Genomic DNA, 21970 nt, shown 5'->3' on the forward strand with positions numbered 1-21970 from the left:
ATGAGACCCCACAAGTCCCCAGGAAAATCAGGCCAGCTGCAAACAAAAGCTATTTAGAGCTTGGTTTTGCTCCCTGACAGTTCTAAGACAGCAAAACCTGTGGTGTTGGAGGAAATTCTTCTCAGAAGTGACTTAACCCATCTCCAGGAGGCAACAACAGTAAGGACTGTCTCAGCCTTCACCATTTCTAGGTGCACCACTAAACCTATTAGTTTTAGAAGGGGTACACTGCTACTTTCCACAGCTACTCAGTGCAAGATGAATAGGATAAAAGACACAAATATGTCATGAGTACAGTTAAGTGGACAGCTTTCAGCCAAACAACATGAAAGAAAAAATATTTGTGGATAGCATTTTTTGCTGTAGGTAATGAGAGATCTGGTATAGTTGCCATTAATTGACATCTGATTTGGCACACTGTTATTATAAAGGAAAAAAAGTGATATTTGAAATTGTCAGTGAAGTCACAAAATGCATCAGTGAATGTGAAAATTACTAGAACCCTTATTGTTCAAACTGTGCCTCGTTTCAGACTCCATCTCAAAGGAGAACATGAGAATTGCCAGCAAGTCCAAACCAGAGATAAACTGCAACTTCAGCAAGATACAAGATTTAAATTTAAAATGCTGCAGGTGAGTATTTTCTCAAGAGTGCTGGAATTTCTTGAGGATCCAAAAAGGTGCCTAAAGGAAGAAAGGTAGAGTGTCTCCTTCTGAAAGATCCCCTTCTGCCACACCTTCACTAGGAAACTGAGACCACCCAGTGTAAGCCTTCCCCTACAGTCCATCTCTGGTGGACAAAAAAAAATCTGAATTTGTCAGCATTTATCTGAAAGAACTTCTAAGCTTTTTTTCCCCACCCTTTGTTAAATTCTTTAAGGCACAGGGAAGGAAAGCCTCATCTGGAGGAGACTTTCAAATGTGCACCAGGTTACAGGAGTGTGAGTGATACTGGGCAAGGGCTGAGTGATAATGGCTACATTAAAAGCCAGTTAAGGTCAATACAGCTGAGTTCCCAAGTACTTACCACCTTCTCTACAGGCTTCTCTTTTTGACAAGCAATTCCATTTGCAAACCTACTCAGCAACAGTAGTCTTGTAAAGTGTACATGTAACAAGTCACAAGTTGTTCCATTTATTTGAGTAAATATCTGGTAAATAAAATCATCAGTAAACATTACAAAATTAAATACATTAAAAAAGCTTGCCAGTATACATAAAATTCACAAACATGTACTTCTTTTGAAAAATAAAATATGTTCAGAGCACCCTTGATATAAAATGCCTGACTAATGTCACCTACCAGTAAATGGTAGCTTGTCAAACATTCTAGTTAGGACATTTTCCAGAAGGGAGCAGGGATCTCTGCTCTTGCTCTTACAAGTAAGAGAGCCCAAGTTAAGAAGTCTCCCACTTCTCAGGGCAGAGCCATAAACAAAGGCTGTATTACTCTTTGCCTACTTTTATAGGAGAGGAATCTGCATTTGATTAAGACCACATCATTAAATGCAATACAGTACTTGCAATTCATTTTGGTATCACTGCCTTTCCTCCAGCATGAACCAGCTTTTAAATGCTCGTGGACATTTCTCTAGATATCACTCCAGGCCCATTTTCAGTATAGGTCAGCACAGCTCCAAGACACCATGAGGTGGAGAGGAAGTGATCCTGGCAAAGCATCAAAGTCAATCAAATAACTTTTAAGTCTACAAATTAAGCCCTTAAAATTCCCAATTTTCATATGCTGCGGTCTAAACAAGGAGATATGATGAGATTCTTCACTGGGTTGCCTTAAGGATATTTAGAAAAATGGCAGCATTCATTTTAGCAATCTAAATTGGTACCTTTTGGTAGCAAATTTGCAATAACCACCATTTAAATAATTTACTATAACAAACTTCTCCTTCCATCCATGTGAAACAGTATTCACAACCTACTTTAAAATTTATGTACAGACAAGCACAAGAAACTTGACATCCATGAGTTAAATGTACAACCAACTTAAGAAAGTTATCCAACTAGTTGCAAGGAGAAGTCTCCTAGCTCTGTAAATTTACAAGATCTTCTGGTTCACCACATAGGCTTGCTGCCCCTCATCTCTAACTCTTGGATTCTTCACTTGCTTCAGTAATCCTCCAGATGAAAGTTGAGCAGCATCCAAATTGTTGATATTTTTGATAAAAAATAATTGACACTTTAAAAAGAAGCCTTAAAACACACACAAAAAAATTCCTTGAGTCAAAACTGAATAAAATCAAAAAAGTTGTGGAGAAAGACAATTATTTTAATAAAGGTCTTGTATTCAAAGTCCCATTTCCCTTGCCATGTCTTTTAGGGAGTGCTATTACTTTGAGTTATTTATATACTCTTCTTTTGAGGGGGACTGAGTTTCCTCATTCCTCTTATCCGAGTTAGCAGCTCTTTGATAAATTCCTAGGAAAAAAAAAGAGCAATTTTAATGATCCCATAATGTTATAATCAAGTTCTTTTAAAAACACAAATGACACATTTTTATTTAAGCTTTTACTGCTAAGCTGGAATTTCTCTGTCCTGATCACCAGGAGCCTTATACATATCCTTCCCATCCAGCAGAAGTGTGAACAATGAGCTTTTCCTTGTGATTATGCTGGCTCAGTTATCACCCATCTTTCAGGCTTTTACTGCACAGGGCCTTATACCAACTACTGAATGAAGCAAAACCTATGGCTGGATACAATGCAGTCAAAGCAGACTTCCAGGCTTAAGCCTGCACAGAAATCAGCACTCTTGCCAAAAGAGGTGTTTCTCTTGCCACTCTCCATGCTGGAGCTAGTATTTTGGTTGGCTGCATAGTGAGCTGTACAAGACAGCTGATCTGGCTAAAGAATTCAGCTGTTTCTGCTCTTCTGCTACATTCCAAGCTCAGCTGGCTCAGTTCTCTGACCCAGCCCACCCCTCAGCCCACACTAACACTTGTGTCAGTCCAAGACAAGGAAGGAACAAGGAGCCAGAGGTAGCACCACTGGTTTATCATGAGTTAAACTGGTTGCAGAACTAAGTGAATGATACTACTTTGAAAACAAACAAACGCCAACCCCCCCAAGTCTCCCAGAAAAAAAAAAAAAAAACAACACAACAAACTAATTAAAGGCCTTTATTCACAGTGGTATTTTCCCCAGTTTCAGCAGATTTCCTCTTTTTAAACTATGTGAGAACAGAAGCTTATAGATTTGCATCATTCTTGGAAATTCTTTTGGTATACAATTTCTTGCAGGTGGATTAAAAGCTAAAGGCCTCCTTACTGTCACATTGGGAAAACAATGTTTATCCACAGTACTGTGTATGAACATACAAAAAGGTTCTTATGAAATCAGCTAGCTGTAAACATGGAATATAATTATTCATTTAAGTTGATGTGAAAAGCCAGGTTGGACAGGGCTTTGAGCCTAGTGGATGGTGTCCCCATCCTTGGCAGTCAAATTAGGTGATCCTTAAGGTCCCTTCCAACCCAAACCATTCTATGATTCTATGAAACAACTAAAAGCATGATTTCCTGGATGAGTGCTTGAAGTCTCCACCCTGAACTAAGCAAAGGCCACTTCAGGAATACATCTATGCATATCAATATCATGCCTCCCATCTGGACAGACAGCCTAACCACATGATCAGAAAAACAGTTTCTTTAGACCCCCAAATCCTCTCCCTCCATCCTCTTGAGGCTGTCTTACTTCACAGAGGCACAAGCCACCACTGGAACAGTACCAACTTTAAACTTGTCACAGTCCAGTGCTTCTCCACTGAAAAATTAGGAGGAAGACATGCTTACTGTAAAAATTCACAGCTTTCAACAAACTTTGCATTAATTCTGAGTCATCACATCATCACTGTAAGGATCTGTTACATTATGCAAAACTATATGGCATGGTGCTGCTTGAAGCATATAAACATACTTCAGGATTTTTTACTATCAAACTTATATAAAGCCCTGCAGTACAATCATTAAAGAAATAAAGCAATCTTAGATTTTTACTTGGTATTAGTGTCATTTGTACTGCCTCCCAGCAAGTCTTTCCATTTTAAAAAATAGTCCCATCAGATTAAGACAGCTTTGGAGAAGAATGGGCCGAAGTGCAGTTCTTCTCTTAGAAAAACTTTTTAAATTGTCTGTTCAAGCCACAAATATTCTACAAGAAGACACTGCATCTGGAAACTCTCCAGCAGCTTCACTGAAGTAAAAGCCTTATGGGAAGGGACAACTGCAGACAGGAACACCTATGGTACTCTGCAGTCATTAGGGACATCCCAACCTGCCATTCCTCTGCCCATTCTCCCACAACTCAGTAGAGTCTGAAGAAAATTTCTCTTGAATGTCAAATGTAGCCAAGGGTCAGTTGCTTTTTAATATGACATTATAGCAAAAGTGAGGAATTCCTCCCCTTAACTTTGAAGAGTTATCAAAAGCCCCTTCTTTTGCAAAACAAGATATTCGCTTGAAGTTTTCAGGCAAGTTTAACACTATCCAGAAACTTAATATTGCCAAAATAAATCAAAGTGTAGGGTCAACCTCCTAAAGGAGATCTGAAGCAACTGCAAGTATTCTTAAGGCAGAGAAGGCATTCATTTGAAGAAGTACATATAGAAACTTTAAAGGCTTTATCCTCCAGAAACTTTTTTCCCCCTTGAAATAAGGGTCTGCAGTAACCAAAGAGTAAAACCCAACAAGAGCATTTTGCATGTGGCAGACATTTTGCATAATGCAGTCGCGCTGTTGTGCACTTCCACAGATACCCAAACCACAGCACTGGTTCAGCACATTTCTGATTTAAGTATCACTTTGCATCTGACACTCACATGGAGCTGGCTGTCATCAACACAGTTGTGCTCTGGTGCTTGTGCCTTTCTTGCTTTGCTTTTCCCTTCCCCATGAAGGAAAATCAGCGCTCTAGAAAAGATGTACATTTTCCCTCATGGAGGCAGAAAGAAGACCTCACAGCATTTCAGTAAACCTTCACCTTATAACTAACCAAAACAGGTTGATATCAGCAATACCAATTTTGTTTTCTTCAGCCATCACTCAAAAATTGCAGTGTTGCTCCTTGTGGCCATTTGAGTCAAGACTTAATATCCACATTTATCTCTACCTTGGACACAAAAATCATTTTACACAGAGCATTTTACTGAAATCCTCCCTAACAAGATATGGTGAAATTCAGCATCAGACGTTTGAAAGCTGATCATGTACTAATCTATGTTAAAAGCACTTCCGTAATACAGCTTGAATTATCTACCTATATATACTGATGTAATTCATGGAGTTAAAAAACAAGAATAATACAGCTAAGGATTCAAAAACCTATTCATTATTCCTTGAAGGGTTATAGCCAGGAATACACAGGCTGCACGCACTTCTAATGCAAGAAAAATCTCACACCAGCACTTTGTGCCTTGGTAAATAAAATAAAAAACAAAGTTTTTACAAAGTGCAAAAATGTATGCAGACTTAGTTAATTTTTTTTTTTTTACAGATTTTCTGCAAGGAGGCACCCTTATTACAAGTATTGAGACTCTTTTTAATTTGTAATACTAAATCATTGTTTCTAGAAGACATCTTTCTAATTCTAAAGGCAAATTTTAATGAGAAGCAGACAAAATCTATAGTTCATTTAAACTCATCTATATTCAGCCTTAGGCAAAAAAATAATCAAGGCAAAAAACAAAGGTGAAATGATAATTCAGGAAAGGGGAGGAAATCACTTCACCTCTCTGCTTTGGTGGTGTGACTCATTGTTTTAATGAGGTCATTTGACAGACAATGAATTCCAGGCTTCCTATTCAAGTCTTCCAATTAATTCTGGAGACTAATTAGACTCTGCCTCTCCAGATTTCTCTTCCTCAAATAGTACACATGTAGTAGGACTAGTTTTTAAACTAAGATTTAGAGTTTGTAGTCCTCCTGCTTCACTAGAGCATGAAATGAATCCTAAGTCAGCTTTCCTTCACAGCTTTACTTCCCTGTAGCCAGGTCAAAAACCAAGATTACCTGTTTGCCCAAGGCCATTTCTTGGAGATGGCTTTATTAGTTGGATGTACAAACTAAAGTCAGCCTGGAGAGCAATCCCATAGCTGGTTGGGAAAGAACCTAAATAATAACCCATCTTACTGCCAAACACCTCTTCCACACAGGCTCAAACCCCTCCTAAAGCCAATTGTACAGAGAAAAGGCAACTGTTCTCCCTGCTTTGGGAGAACAGGGCCAGAAGATTCCTTCTATAGCAAGAACCAGCATAGCATCTCTGTAGCCTCACTGAATGATGCCCTCAACATGCCCTCTCCAGTGAGGCCACAGCACCATCAGTGACCAGAGCACGACATTTTTGCAGCACTTTAGCTTTCTGGTGAGCTCTATATGAGGCACTAACTACATACCACAAAGCTTAGCTACTGTTAAGACTTGCAGCCCAATGATTCTCCAATTCAGCAGCACGTAAACAAGCACAGCTTATTCTTGTCAAATCACCACTTGCTCTTCCCTTCTGATATTGCTATGGGTATTTATTAATTGTGTTCATGATTACTTGCAGAAATGAAAACATGCAACCTTAATTCCCTCCAACGCTGTAGTACAATATAGGGCAGATCTCAGCAGACACATAAAAAGGTTTAGTCCACTGAATTCAGTGGTAAAATGGATGAGCAAGAAATCATGTTTTACTTCAAATGCATCTGCCTGCATTGCTTTAAACAAGCATGTTTTCTAACCTTTTTTCTTTACAAATTCTCCCATTTCATTTCAAGTAATATGGACATAAAATACATTTGCTGTGACTTAATAATTTACCACCTATCAGCTGCCCTGGCTTGCCCAGATGTAAGGCAGCACAGTGCATTGAGGCTTTAGGAAACATCTGCAGTGACTATTGCTTCTTGTGGGTATCCTATATATTGCTGCCTTGCAATAGAAAAAACAAACAGTAACATTAACTGGAAATAATTGATAACACATTAGGAGCAAAATAAACATAAGATCCTTCAAACCTTATGGTTTGGGGTTATGGGGTTCTGTTTCAGAAGCATTGAGCTTTCTATTCATGCCTGTATACTAAAAATGTACAATATGCCAATACATACACAAAACAGCTTTTATCTTTAAAACCACAGCGCTTAGCTAACTCTAAAAAGTTGCCTCACAAGCCTGTCATTTGCTCCAACTAGGAATTAAACTTGGAGAAACATACAGTTAAGCAAATGCATCTCTACCTTTTTCAAAAGTGTTAGAAGCTGCTGAAATAGCCCAACCACTGGAGTAATTGAGTAGTCAGTAATGAAATCTCTGCCAAAGTTCTCCAGAAAATATGCACAACAATTCAATATAGTTTGTTTGCAAACCATATTAAAAATTATTACTAGAAGCTTCCAGCTATGCAACTTCCTTTTATGATGCAATTCCATCTCCTTTTTCTCTCAGTTTGCACTAAGTGAAGAATTGTACTAACAAAATAGATTTAATCCTGCCTGAATGGGAGAGATCTCCAGCTCATTCATCTTAGCTTTGTATATTTCTATAAGAAAACAAAGAAGTAAATAAACTGCAAATCTAATTTATTCAGTTCTCTTCAAACACTCATTATCTGCAGACCTTGTGTTGCTCAGCTGCATCTTTTGGAGCCAGTGAGCATAAAAATTGCCCACTCATTGGATTTCTCTCCCATAGCAGTTTAAGAGTTTCCTTGTCATTTTTCCACTCATCACTTTGCTTTCCCACTACTGGAAGCTCTAATTCACATCAGCCATAAATACTTCAAATTTTCTCCAATGCCCAGTCTAAATAAGTGGCCTTGCTGTTACCAATAGCAGAGATAACAGCAATACAGATTTAGTCAGCCTTCTTCAAAATATTTGTCTTGAAAAAACCTCATGGATTTCACAATCACAACTATCTTCCTATCCTAAATAAGAATCTATTGTGAAGTATCTAAAGATCATCAAGATTGCACATTATATTTAAATCTGTTATATTCACTGTGAACATTAAGATTCTCCACCATCAGGTGATGACAGAGAACATCAGACACAGCTGAGACAGCAACTCAAAGGTCAGAGTGGGATTTTCCACAAGGGACATGTGGGACTGTATGAAGAACTGACTGGCACACAGATGATGCAGGAAGAGGATGCTGCTCCCTTCTCCTCTTCAATTACAAAAGTTCAGATCCAAAATTTGATTATGGCACTGATTTAGCAGATACTAAATCCTTTGTGTACTTAATAATTCTTTACATAAAGGTCCCACATTAAGCATATTTCCATACAAATTAAAACAGCTATAACTGCTACCTAAGAAAAGCTTTTAACAGTTTAAAGTACATTCAACAGTCTAGTGGTATTTCCATTAGAAGAAAGGTTTTGTAGCAGTTCCTCATTAGTTAGTCAGATACTATCTTTGGCCAAATTATTAAAGAAGTTGGGAACTCTTCCTATGTTTTAAGTGACCTGGATAACTCAGCTTCCTGATGAAGAGTCAATCCAGGATACATAGAAACATTCCTCAGTCTTTCCTTAACCTTTAGTCTAAATTGAAGATACTGAGCAAAACTGACTTAAGATATACACTTGCAGATTTAGAAGGTTTTTTCCACAGCTGGGTAAGAGCTTTGAGTTATTAACCTTTTTGCCTGTACTATTTCTCTTGATATTCTGAATAGCCGGGACATCATATTACATAACTTTTCCCCCAGTTAGGGATCACTATCTTTTGCAAATTGTATAACTCTTGATGATAAAACCCCTAGTGCACTTGGCAGATTGTATTTCATCGGTCAGGAGAAATTCCATTAGTTCATATCCATTCTCCACAAATCTTCTAAAAATCCTTCCACAAGCCAACTATCTCAATAGTTTTGAATGGTCTGCAAATATAAAAAGATTGCAGATTTTCTAGACAAGATGTGGATCCTTATATAGCAAGTTTAAGTCAACGAAAAGGCTCTTTAGTCCACACATGGCAGGATAAAAATCATCATTTTTAAGTGGCCTAAGCTAGCAGTTATGCAGTACTACTGAGCTCACCATGCCATAGATAAAGAAAAGTTGCTGTTGTAAAATAGTCCTGGGATGTGACTCATTTTGGAATCTATTCTCACAGAATCAGGGAATCAATTAAGTTGGAAAAGGCCTCCGAGACTGAGTCCAAACTACAACCAAACACAACCTTGTCAACTAAACCATGGCACAAAGTACCTTTCCTTGAATACGTCCATGGTGGTGACTCCATCTATTGGCAGCCCATTCCAATATCTACCAACCCTTTTGTGAAGAATTTCTTCCTAACTTCTAACCTAAACTCCCCTGCCATAGCTTGAGGCTATGTCCTCTTCTCCTATCACTAGTTCCTGGGAGAAGAGGCCAACACCATCGGTCTACAACCTCCTTTCAGCTGGTTGTAGAGGGGGAGTGGTCTCAACTTGGCTATATCTCTATAGATAGTCAAGGAAGATGAAAATTTTCACAGATAAGGGAGCTACCTCCATCCCATCCACAAAGGATTAAAGACACAGGTCACCAGTTCAGTACTAAAATCTCACCTTGATCCAGGTGCCTTGAGGGCAGACAAGGATGTGTCCAGGATGTTGTTTCCTGAGAAGTGCCACACCAACTCAATTTACCAGTATGGCACAAATCTTCCCTGTAGTTCTAGAACCAAGGTTTCCAGTGGAACACTCACTGTCATCTGTCATGTATCCTTATCAGCTGTCTGAAATTTGTCCTTGCATTGTGTCAAACTTCACAGCTAAAAAAAATCATTCATATGGCATGAAGAAGGAAGAAGGAAGAAGAGTAATTACAGGATCTCTGCCTTCTTCCTCTGCCTTCAGATAGCACAGAGATAAGAGGTCAGCACATGACTGACTGGTAAGCCCTTGGCAACCTGTTGCTCTCACGTAGTCATGACTTCAGCTTTCTCTTACTACACCAGGCTTCATATGCTGCATCCATCTTCACACCTATCTTAAGAAGCACCAAGGTTCAATGGCACTTGCTTAGAGAAGGCCATAAGGGTCATTTGTAGTGTAGCATTACTATAGTGAGACAGCTGAAGACTTGGCATTATGGCATCTCCATAATGGAAGATGTGTGTTACCTGCTGTAAGGCAACAGAGATACAGCACACAACAAACTCTACAGGTGTTATAAGCTGAGTCTTTCTGGGTCAATTCCCCACTGTCAAAATGTTTGTACCCGCAACTATAATAGCAATTCTGGAGAATCTTCCCAATCTACCATAGGAATCAATAAAAATGGAAAAGCCTTGAAGAAAATATGTCATGGACTGTGAAGTGCCGATTCAACCATACCAGCAGTTCTTCCTGACAGTCTGACTGTCATTGAGCCCCATCAGTTTATGTGGCTACAGCTGCAGACATTACAGAAGAACAAACCTATTTCCAGCCTTATTTCAAAACCAAACACCTGGCTTCTAGTCATGCACAGCTGAAAGGTCTGTGACAAGAGGAATCCTGTAAGCCAACCCCTCTATTAAACACTGTGCAGCAGCCACTTCTGGGAAACAACTGACTCTACAAATGGAACTAAGTGACCCATCACCTAGACTTTTGATTTTTACAATGAGTCAAAGGGGTTTCTTTATAATATTTACTCTTCCTAGTAAGCACACATTACTGTATGAAAAGCAGGCTATAATGGCACTGGACACATCAATAGATACACAAGTTAAAAGTTGAGTAACTAAATCCTGCTAGTATAGGTTATCCCACAATTTTATTCAAGTCCATTCACACAAAAAATTACCTCAGCTGCATATCTGCATAAAAGTTCTCAGAATAAATTTTACTGTTGTCCTAGATAAAATTAAATGATTTCACAGTCAAGAGCACAGTCCAACATGCAAATATTTTTGCCATCTGATGATAACTATATTTAGTTTTATTGTAATAGAGCAGCTTTAAAAGTCATTATAGCCAGAAGGACATTACAGCAACCAATATTGATAATTCAGTGGGAATGACCAGCAGTTCCTCCAAAGGGTACAACCACATTCCTACTGTAGCTAAGTGACAGGCATAAGCATTTTTAGTATATAAAGCTCCAAGTATTCCAGCTAGCCATTAGTATTAATCTAATTACTTTATTATAAGTATAAAAAAAAGGTTACTTTATCTTGAACATAACTACAGTTTCCACAGGTTAATAGCATTTTAAAAAAGTCTTTTACCTCTGTTGGTTTGTAGCAATCTACAAGAGTTTCCTAGAAGCAAAATATGAAAGTGTCAGTATCCATACAGAGTAATAGTGAACATAAACAAGTCATGGTATGGAACCTGGCAAGGGAGGGGAGAAAGAAAATAAGCAAGAACAGAAATTACTGAATGAAGATGTTAGTGAAACCCCAAAGTTATACAAGTCACCTTTGCTCCCTATGTGGATCAGAATGATTTGTACCAGGAGAGAAATATGGCTTCTTTCTCCCTGTAGGAAGTTACAAAACCCCTGTCTCCAAGGAAAACTGAGAAGAGGAGGAGAATCCAAGAACATTTCTCCCAGGAACAGACATGTGAAAGGCAGCTTTCTGTGAGGACATGAGTGTCTTTGCAACGCAGAAGTAGAGACGTTAGTAATTCCTAGCAGGGCATTCCTAGCAGGGGGCTGCTGCAGCTAGTTCAGGCAGAAGCAGCAAAGCTATTTATGAACGCTGAGCAAACAGCCTGGGGCCATGCCCCAGTCTCTGTGGCTGGCCAGCGGGCACTGAGAAAAGGGTGCTAACAGGCACCAAAATGAGATGTGCTGCATCGAAGCACCACATTAGTCACCTCCCAGGAGCAAGCTGAGGGCAAGCCATGACTCTAGAACACTCTGCCTTTTCTTAGTGCATCTGAAGAGATTATAAATGGAGACATTTCCTATTGGGTTTGTATATTGATTTAGAGAGAGATTTGTATTAAGGCAATGATATTTCTTTTCTTTTCCCCCTCATTCTTCCATTCATTAATTCCTACCTCACACAAGATTCAAGTTTAGAGAGCTGGTTTAAACTGTTTAATTTCAGCAGATAGCTTTTGAATTTCCCAACTAATTCCGGCTCCTGACCATCTTACCCTTTCTTTGAACTTTTTCATGGGTTCCAATTTCTTTCTGGTATAGAAAGAAATAATTGCCAGTAGCCTAAGCACAAGGGAAGATTTCTGGTCTGTATATACATTTCTACGGCTGAAGTGAATCACAGAAACTATCTGGTCATCATAACTGACTCTCAGTCATATAGCTTTTTCCATATGCTGCTCTTCATTTTCCTATGTTTTGTGTTCTTTATTTTATATACTTGTACAATTCAGAATGAGGCTAATTTGGCTTAGCATATTTCCTTCTATTACTGGGTTCTTTGAACTTTTATTTACTAGTGTTATCACCTACCTTCTAAAAGGATTTATCTAAAAGGATTTTTATTAACTTTGAACAGTCTGGTAGACTATGCTAGAGTGGATCTAGGAATCTCTCCATGACATTTACAGTGGATTCAATCAAACACAAAATATCGATCCAGATGCATTACTTCAGCCACCTTCTGATTTAACACGATAAAATAATATTACCTGTAATTTGAGAGCTCTCTCCTCTTCATTGGCTGCATCAAGAAGGTCATCAATGTCAATTTCTACCTCTGGCATTTCTTCTTCCTGAAATGCAAAAATACCCACTTAGTCCATAGAGCTATCTTTTAACTAACCCCAAAAGCAGCCTAGTGATAACACACAAACCCATCTTCCTGGAGCCAGACAAGGAAATCAATAGGGGATGGTGGCTTGATTCCTTGCTCCCAGGCCAGCATCAGGCCAAGTCCCAGCCTCACAGAAGGTGACAGTTCTTAAGAAATCCTTTGCTCTCAGCCAGGACATGTTACTAACTCATGGCCAGCAGCACAAGTCATGCTACTCTCACAGTACTGGGCAAAAGGATGAAGAAGAAAAAGTAGAAGAGGAAGTAGATAACAATTGCAGCAAGCTACAAAATTGTTTTGAAAGCATTTTTGATTGGACTGCTTTTCTTGATAACACTGTGGAAGATGTCCCTTGCATAAAGGGTGGCTTACAAGGATGACATACATGCTCCATCAGAAGAACTCTGATTTTCAGGACCTGCAGTGAAGCACAAAGTCTAAGGCATAGAGTATTTTAGAGAATTTTCCTTAAACCTCCTCCACCCAAACACTTCTCTCTTTCCATCACCAACACATCAGATGCCTTGTTCCCTGAGCCAGAGCAGCAGTCCATACATTTTGAAGGACCTCTGAGCTCTAGAATCTCAATGAGAATTCATTATCCACAGATATCACCACGTATTGCATTTTCAGTTATGCAAAAAACATTCTGCTGGCCATTTTATACATTTTCTCATCAAAATTGTTATGCAGCTCCCTGCTGCACATACAAAACTCTGGTCTCAGCCACTCTCCCACACCAAGTCCAGCCTTGACAGTGGCCTCAGTGCTGTGGCACACAGCTCCTCTGTTGCCCCTCCTCCATCTAAGCCAACACATGGGCACTGCAAGACTCTCCTCTCCCACAAGTGCACTGCCATCAATTGACTCACTGATGTGGCATCACTTTGGCACAACCTAATGAAAACAGGGACCTGAAGGTCTCCAAAGCAGAGGGTGTATTTAAGAGTCAGGATGAAGCAAAAAGATCACAGCAGCAGCTGCTCCCTTCTTGTACCCCACCAACACTTCTCAAGATCCTTTAAAGAAGCATTTTTACAAAAACGTAGTGGTTCTAGCAAGTTGCAGAAGTTTCAACAATCATGAAATAATTTAACAGCTCCAATAGCAACTGCTTCAGGTAATACCAAATTATTCTTCCACTGGGTAAGAGACAGTCTAAACATTACCAACAAAGGTAAATTAGTTCAAGTTAATCTAAGAGAAGTTAAGCACCAAAGTGGCAAACAAGTAACTGTATTAAACTTCAGCTAAAATGCCAACTATTCAACATTGTTTTGAGCGTGAGGAGGAAGGGCAGAAGTTGGATGATTAAGTTCCTCATTCCTCATCTCTGAAGGAAAGTGTGCAGGGACACTACAGGGCAGTCATGCAGGCAGTTAGACCCAGTGAACAAAAATACACAAGGCACACCCTTTGCCCAGTCAGCCTGGTCAGAAAGGAAGTGTGGACATTTGCTGAGATGAAGTAAAAATACCAATTACTGTAACACAATCTGGCAATATGGGAGTTTTTAACTCAATGTAACAGATTCACCAGGAATTTAAACAAGATGAAGAGAAGTCTTCCATAGGGTATATATTCAGTAAAAGCCATCAGAATTGGAAAGGATAAAGAATAATCCATAACAGTGGTAAATTTACTTAGTAGTTTATAATCCCAACTCTATACTAATTCGCATATCTCACCAAGAACCAGAAATTCCCCACATAGGTAGTAAATCTCCTGCACATTTTATCTAAGCAGCTCAGCCTAAATACTGTTAAGACAGGGTGCCTGGAGTTACTGCTAATATTGTAAACTTATCAAAATACACATCCACTGAACTGTGTAAATAGCAATTGTGCATGTGTTTGCATTCAGGAGTGCTGTTCAGCACATTGAGTATTTTGTCAGATACACATTTTGAACTCTTGTCCCTTGGAGCAGCATTCTAGCAAACTGAAACAATGTTGAAAAGTAGCAGTGAGGGGAAATTGCCTAGAAGGTATATAATGCTTTTTTGTGATCACACTTCATCGAAGTTGAGTGCTTCTGAAAGGTTAGTTTTACTCTGAATGGTACCAGTCAAATGGAAGAAATCCTTGCTTCTTCCCTCTTTTTCAAATCAACTTTCTCCTACATCTTCAAAGTTCACAGTGCCATCAATTCAGAGGGCAGCTGCACCAGCAGTTCACTGAAATTTCAGTATAAGAGGTAACATAGCTCCTGTACATCACAAAAAGTGATAACAAAATAAATTACAAATGTTTCTGAAACAAGGAACTATAATTGTACCTGACACAATGGCATTCAATTAAATTATATTTTCTGTAAGATATCATGTGTAGCTTCTTCATTTCACAGCAGATTTGAACTCTGATACATAACACAAATGGAGAGGGAAGCCCAAAAAGGTAACTCTTGCTATTTTTGGCTGAATGAACAAGCAATCAAAACACCTTTTCTCCATCTGAACTACTGTGCCTGCACGATCTGAAGATTTTTATGTAAGGCATGAAAAACATGCCCTGAGGTCAGGAGCCTGACCACTCCATAACAGCTGTCATGACAGAGGGAGGAAAGACAAAGTCATGCCTTCTGTTTGACAGATTTTATTGGTGAGATTAGTCTGGTTGCTCCAATTACAATTCAGCAGCTAGATACAGATTGGGCTGGGCCATGCCTGAAAGGGTCTGTGCATAGCCAAAGGATGGTATTTTAAGGGTCTTGTTACTGTAATGAGGCTGTGCAAAAAAACAAACACTGCCACCAGTTCTGCTCCAGTAAGAGGGAGACAAAGTGATGCAAATAGCAGATGGGGGGACAAGGAAATACTAGCAGCATGCTGACAGGGAACAACCTCCAGAAAAGCTAAAACAGGGGTGTGGGGGTTCTGGGTGCAAACATCTATCAACTGAGACTCCTGAGGGAGAGGAGGATGGACACTCTCCTTTTAAGCACCCTCTGCAGTCTGCATTGCCAATGTAGGCAGAACTTGAGCTGATTTCTGCTTAATCAGTCAAAAGTCAGAAAATATCAAAGACAGCTTGCATTATATTTAATAAAGCTTAAATTCAACCTTGCATTGAAAGACAGCCCCATTACTCTTTAGATTGCCTGAATTCTTTGCAGGCTACTGGCAAAAGACCTTGGGCACAGACGTGCATTAAGTAGTAAATAGCTGCAGTAGTTTAAGACAATCTCTCCAGCTGGTACTGGTGAATGAAACAGAAATAGGTGAACATCCATTAGTGAGACCAGAAAAAGATCTTCAAAGCCAGCTCCCACAGCAGCTTAAGCCAAAGGGCTGGATTTTGTAGGGGCATCTTGAAGAACACTTGCATACTCCAGCCTGCTGACTCTGAGGAGAGCACCTCCAACATAGCAAAAGCAAGTCTCATTCCAAGCATCTACTAATTAAACAAAAGCAGGCTTAAACAAAAATTAAAAAAAAAACCAAAAACAAAACAAAATTAATCAAAACCAGCAAAAGCAGGTCTCATTCAAGTATCTACTAATTAAACAATTATTGGAGGCTTTAAAATTTAAAGGGCAATGGTTGCCCTATGGAAAACTTCCCACTATAAATCCAACTGGCAAATTAATCCATGATCCCACACCCTCACTGTCATTCACTGTGCATCATCACATTTGCAGTGCTGGAAAATAATTAAATGGGCTTGCTTGATTTTTGTTTTTAGATTTTAAATCTGGGAAAGAAAGAAGTTAAACACAGCAAGAAAAGTTAAAGTCATCATTTGTATAATGAGCTAGGAAACAGCAGGAAAGGATAACAAGAGAAAAATTAAGGAAAAGGAAGGAAAGATGACTTTACAATTCAGACATATGAAAGTTTCAGATTGTACTAATCAGAGATTTCTCTCAGAGTTCTGGAAGATTGCCAGTAAGTGATCAAAATCAAAGTAGAAAATAGGACCAGTTTTTCTGGAAATATCCATTCAATATATTAAAATATTTATTCATTTTAGAACAGGCATCTGCTGGACATCTAATAAAGGCAGCTCTAAACCAGTTCATCTGCAGACATGGATGGCACCGCAAGACAGGGGTGCAAGTCTCAGAATGATAAATAAAAAAAACCACAAATTATCAGAACTAGAAATCATTGGTTGCATATGCAGCCTGGTGGGATTATGAATGGATTGCACTTAGTGCACATAAATGAATATGACCAAACAGTAATTCTAAGAAAACTCAAAAACTTATGTGCTTCTCATTTCAAAGCAATCAGTTGTTTTGGGGGACTTAAGCATGACGGGAAAAGTGGATAAAAGTGAAAACAAAAAAAAAAAAATAGTTTAAGTGATCAAAAATTATTAATCCAGAATTAAAGAAAGCTCTTTTTTGTTTAAAGCCAATCCTAGTTAAGTGCAGAGTCAAAATACACAGCTAAAATAAAGCTATTTGCAAGACAAAAAGACTGCTCTGTCTATTGATTGGTATGAGGAAAAGAAGATTAGGAAAGGATGCTGAAGACAGCAAGGAGGTACTCAAAAGTGCCAGGGTTCATGAAATTTGCAGTAAGAACAAAAATCCTCAGTGCTAAAACCCAATTGCTAAATGACAGCATGTTTTTTCCAATTAAGAGCAGTAATGCCATAGCAGACATGATGATCTAATGTTGAACACGATTTAAAAAAAGGCTTTTTTTTTTTTTGGTCCAGGTGAAGTAGTTCATGCAACAGTGAATATTAGTTTGCAGTGCTGATAATCAGTGAACACATTTAGGACGCTGCTTCCAGTATGATACAATCTTTAGCATGCAGTTACATGTTATTTTCTCCCCATCAGGCACTTACCTCATTTGCAACCAGTCAGCGAATGTGAAATCTCAAAGGCACCACAGAGACAGAAGCCCCAGACTCCTGAGCACATGCCATTCAGTCTTGGCTCCAACTAAGAGGTAGAAAATCCTGTGCTCCAACACTGTTCTATCCAGAGCAGCAGCCTCTTCTACCAACAGCAAGTCTATCTTCCTCTATCACTCTTGTTTATTGAATAAAAGCGCAGAGACATTCAACGCAAAGTTACCAGATTTCTTCACTCATTTTGAGTCAATAATTCTACTCTTTATGAATAATCATAATTTATCTGTGGCAGCGTGGCTCTTTAACAGAAACCTTCTCTGTGCTGAGCCTGTCCTCAAGTCTGACATCACATGGATCCAGTTAAACACACAACAAAGGAGGGACACAAAGTGCACCCCTGGCAACGGAACGGCTTATGCAAGCTGCCCAGTATCTCACTGGTGCACCAAATGCATCTCCATCTACATAACATGGTATGAAGGGCTGGATAAAAGTCAAGACCACGGTGTTTTATCGATATGGTGCAGATCTGGCAGAGCCTCACCCAGGAGCCAGCAGTCCACAGCCTTGTGCACACACCACTAGAGGGAGGTAACAGTTTGCAAACACTAAGGGCCCCTGGAGCTGCTGGTAAAGCACGGAAAGGTCTTCTGAGCCCTACATGCAGTTCTTGGTCTGGAGAACAAGTCTAATTTTATTACAGTACACATTGTCCTCTGCTCCTGTTCTTAAAAACGTAGTCCGCAGCTTTTACTTTAACATGTCACTTCCTGCAAAATCCTACCACCTCCGCTCCTGTCTTATCAGGTATTTGCTTCTGCATCCATCCTTTGTACCCCTTCTCTGCGTCTGAGGGCCACAGAAAGGACTGCTGGAAGCAGAAGAAGGAGCAACTCAGCTCCCAGGCACCGTGATGAGGGCTCCCTGCCAAGATGAAACTACAAGAGCCCAGCCCCTTCTAGTTACCCACAGAGCAAGCTTGTTCACATATGCCAATCTTTGAGCTTATTGCCAAACTTTAACAAGTTCAGGCACATGACAAGCACACGTGAAAGAGGAGGGGAGTTGCTTGATTAAACTGAGAACACTTTCATAAACTGGCCACAGGCATCTCCGACACACAGCAAATCTGGTCCCTCCAAAATTTCCAAGATTACACACACCAGAGTTTCCACTTGGCTGTTGAAAGCCCTCAAGCAATGTGGAAAACCACTTTTTTTTCTTCCTTATTTTAATCTCAACATCAGAAATAACTGAAATCTTACCTAAAAAGTTTTTCAAGATATTCCAGCTGAGGCAGACATATACTGTGAACCTCCTTAGCTCAGATTATTTCAATTTGGACAAGTTGAACATTTTAAGTGTGTTTGCCAGTTGTTAAATCAAGAGTAATGCCAAGAACAATGCTTACAGAGCTCTGCATGGAGAACTACAAACCTTGCTGTGAAGCAGAAGGGGAGATTACCTAGGAATTTGCAAAGTCTAGCAATATAGAGGATGAAACAAAGCTGCAGAAAAGGTGAGAAGATGGACAGACACTTAAACACACAGTGATGCTGTTTTCACAGGCAGGCACTGCTGGACCACAGCTTGCTCAGCCAGTGTGCACAAACTGCATGGTCCAAAAAACATAGCTGCATTAGGGCAGCTTTCAGACCAAGAGAACAAACCCTGTTGGCAGAGCATTTATATTCAAGTGCCATAGTTTATTAACACAGCAATTAGATTTCCAGACCAAAGCTTACCCACAACCACCTGGCTCAGAGAAAAAAGAAACTGCTTGTAAAAAGCCTTGTCTGCATCTGCCAATTTATCCTATGTTGGTTAGTAGATAAGTGGGAAAGAGCCCCAAGCTTATATTAGGAAGTACACATAATATTACAAGGAAATCTCAACCAGGAAATCTGTTGGAAATTCATGTCTGAACCCAGGGAACAAGAAGCACTCTCAAGCTCCAAGATCTAAAGCATAACCTAACAGCATCCCAGATCCAGGCCAGTATGAAAGTTAGGTGTGTGCTGCTCCCAGCCAGAGACACACTATAAGAAAAAGCATAGGATTATATGTCAAAAGGATACCACCATGCTCCTTGGATAATTGAAAAAGCATGCCTATCCCACAGCCTAGTCAGCCTTCCCTGAAAGAGCACTGTTAGGAATTCTTGGCCTCCTCCATAACCATCTTTTCCTGTCATACAGTTAGGAGACCAGATTGAGCAGTAGGTTCCTTAGAGAAAGAAGAGGGACATCATTTTTAATGTAATCAGCCTACAAAATGACAAATTTAGAGATTTAGAGTCAAACAACAGGGACATGCTCTCTCTGTGAGCTATGTTACCTGACATGACTGTCAATCAGTACTTTTGCAAGTTGCCTAGAAAGAGTAAATCATGAGGGTCACAGATTTGTGGGGTTTGAGTTTGGGTGGTGGGAAGAAGGAAGGAATTCAGATCAGAATGATCTCAAGCAGATCAAACCCTGTATAAGGATATCACCCTAAGCAAACTGGAACACTAATCCTGTATGTTAATGTTACTTAACGATAGTCAAGAACAGCTCAAACTTCCTTACTTAGAAACAATTACAAATAAAAAGCATGGTGTAAAACACTTGAAATTTTCTGCAAATCCCTTTAAGTATAAAGGCATCTTAATGCCCATGTACATGCCAGCAGTTAGGTACAGCTGCAACTTCAGACTTCAAGTGGAAGTGAAAAACAAATTAACATTGGATGGATATACAGTACACACAAAACACATTCTAGTTGTGAACCTCATTAAAGCAATTAACAACTAATATTTTTAATAATCAGGGGAGGATCATCCACTCAAGCCAAGTTCTTCCATCTCATTACCCAAGTGGGCTCTTTTTCTTGCCTCAGTCACTGTAAACCATTGCTTGTCTCAAGCTGGCACCATCTTAGATCAGCTTGTCCTCTTGGCTCTCAAGTGACAGTAGAGCAGAGGAAACAGACAGATGCTATTCCAATTAAAAGTTCAATTCAAAGAACCAGCCCCTCTAAAGCAGCCAATTCCCCCTAAAGTTTTTACTGTAACATCACATGCAAATACACAAAAATGGAAACAGCACAATCCTGGCACTCAGGTGATACAGAAGAACACAAGTCTCTTGTGCCCTTATTCCAGGTGGAGTCCCTCTATCAGCAAGGAGGGATCAGGGTTTTGGGCAGAGATAAGGACACCAATCCCTCAATACAATTCCTGTGAAAGCTCCCTTTATGGGTAAGTCTTTGTGAAAGAGGACAGGGAAAGGACATCCACATCCAGAGCACAAGTCTCCCCACCCAGCCTCCCTGAATACCTTCACCCTCCCCCAGAACACAAGCCTTCCTGCACTGACATTCAACACAGAGTCAGCTGCTGCCTTTGCAGATGCCACTGCACTTTTGCCTTTCCTTCAATTAGAAGGTTAGAGGGCAGAAAAATGATGGCAACACACCATGGTTCCCCTCAAACCCCTTACAGTTACAGGCACTCAATTCAAGTCAGCTGTTAGGTCCTAAATCACAACATGGTTAGCACAACATTTTAACCTGCATAAAGAGTGAGGGGAAAAATAAGACAGCCAACTGTGTCAAAAAGCCAGCTGGAGGAGGGGAAAGGGGAAGTTAAGCTAAAGCACAGTGAGACAGGTACAAAAACTGCCAAAACCCCTACTGAAGTTACTCAGGGAAGGGGAGGCAGGGCCTGGTTTTGAGAACAACTTAATATTTAGAAGCTATGCAACTCTGGATTTTCCAAATTAGAACAATGGAAAATCTGGACCACTCCCCCGCTACTGTGTTCCACTGCATCACAGACAGATGCTGCCCATCACACCCAAACTGCCTCAGTGCCACACAGTTATGGCAACACAAAGCTTCAAACAAAACATGGTACCACTTCCCAAACAACAATAGAGCAAGTAGTTGAAAAAACATTGATAGGTAGAGCTTTATAACATTAGCAGCTTGCAACAGATGAAACATCATTTCTGCAAGCTGTTTCAATGTAGATTCAGGCCTACCTACACCCAGAACTGGTGGCAATGGGATTTTTCAAACAGAGATCAAGGGCTCTCTTTAATTAAAATTCACATTACATTTCTGCACCAATGTGACCACTACTGTCAGAGTTGCCTTTATGTTTATATAGACCATATGAAAATGGTGACATGGTGACCTCAGTCAAATACTCTGGAGTGCCTCTGCAGAAGAAGAAATCTTGGGTCCTCTCTTTCCACTGCTCTGCAACCTGCTTGCTAGCAGGGCCACAAAGCTGCTATTGAAAGAAAAATGTGCTAGGAGAAAAACTAAGTTTTATTGCACTTTGAACTCTGCCAACTCAGCTGAGGCCACGCTTGCCTAGCAGACACACTGCCTACTGTTGGCCACCAGCACACCCATCAAGTTTTCTTGCTGGAAGGAAGGCTTTCTGTGCCCTTTCAGAAGACC

General features: G+C 39.8%; 1 protein-coding gene across 1 annotated transcript in view; it reads right to left on the minus strand.

The window, feature by feature from the left end:
* Positions 1-1104: 1104 nt before the first annotated feature.
* PPP1R14C (protein phosphatase 1 regulatory inhibitor subunit 14C) overlaps positions 1105-21970 on the minus strand; it is a 51021-nt gene continuing 30155 nt past the window's right edge. The window contains exons 2-4 of the mRNA XM_054279898.1: positions 12583-12666; positions 11208-11240; positions 1105-2431 (exon numbers count right to left, since the gene is read on the minus strand). Of these exons, the coding sequence (XP_054135873.1) occupies positions 2357-2431; positions 11208-11240; positions 12583-12666 (192 nt within the window). The 3' untranslated portion in view covers positions 1105-2356. The remainder of the gene's footprint in view (positions 2432-11207; positions 11241-12582; positions 12667-21970) is intronic.

Source organism: Melozone crissalis, unplaced genomic scaffold (assembly GCF_028551555.1).
Source record: "Melozone crissalis strain CALT ecotype California unplaced genomic scaffold, PUWL_Pcris_2 ptg000027l_1, whole genome shotgun sequence".
Lineage (NCBI taxonomy): Eukaryota > Metazoa > Chordata > Aves > Passeriformes > Passerellidae > Melozone > Melozone crissalis.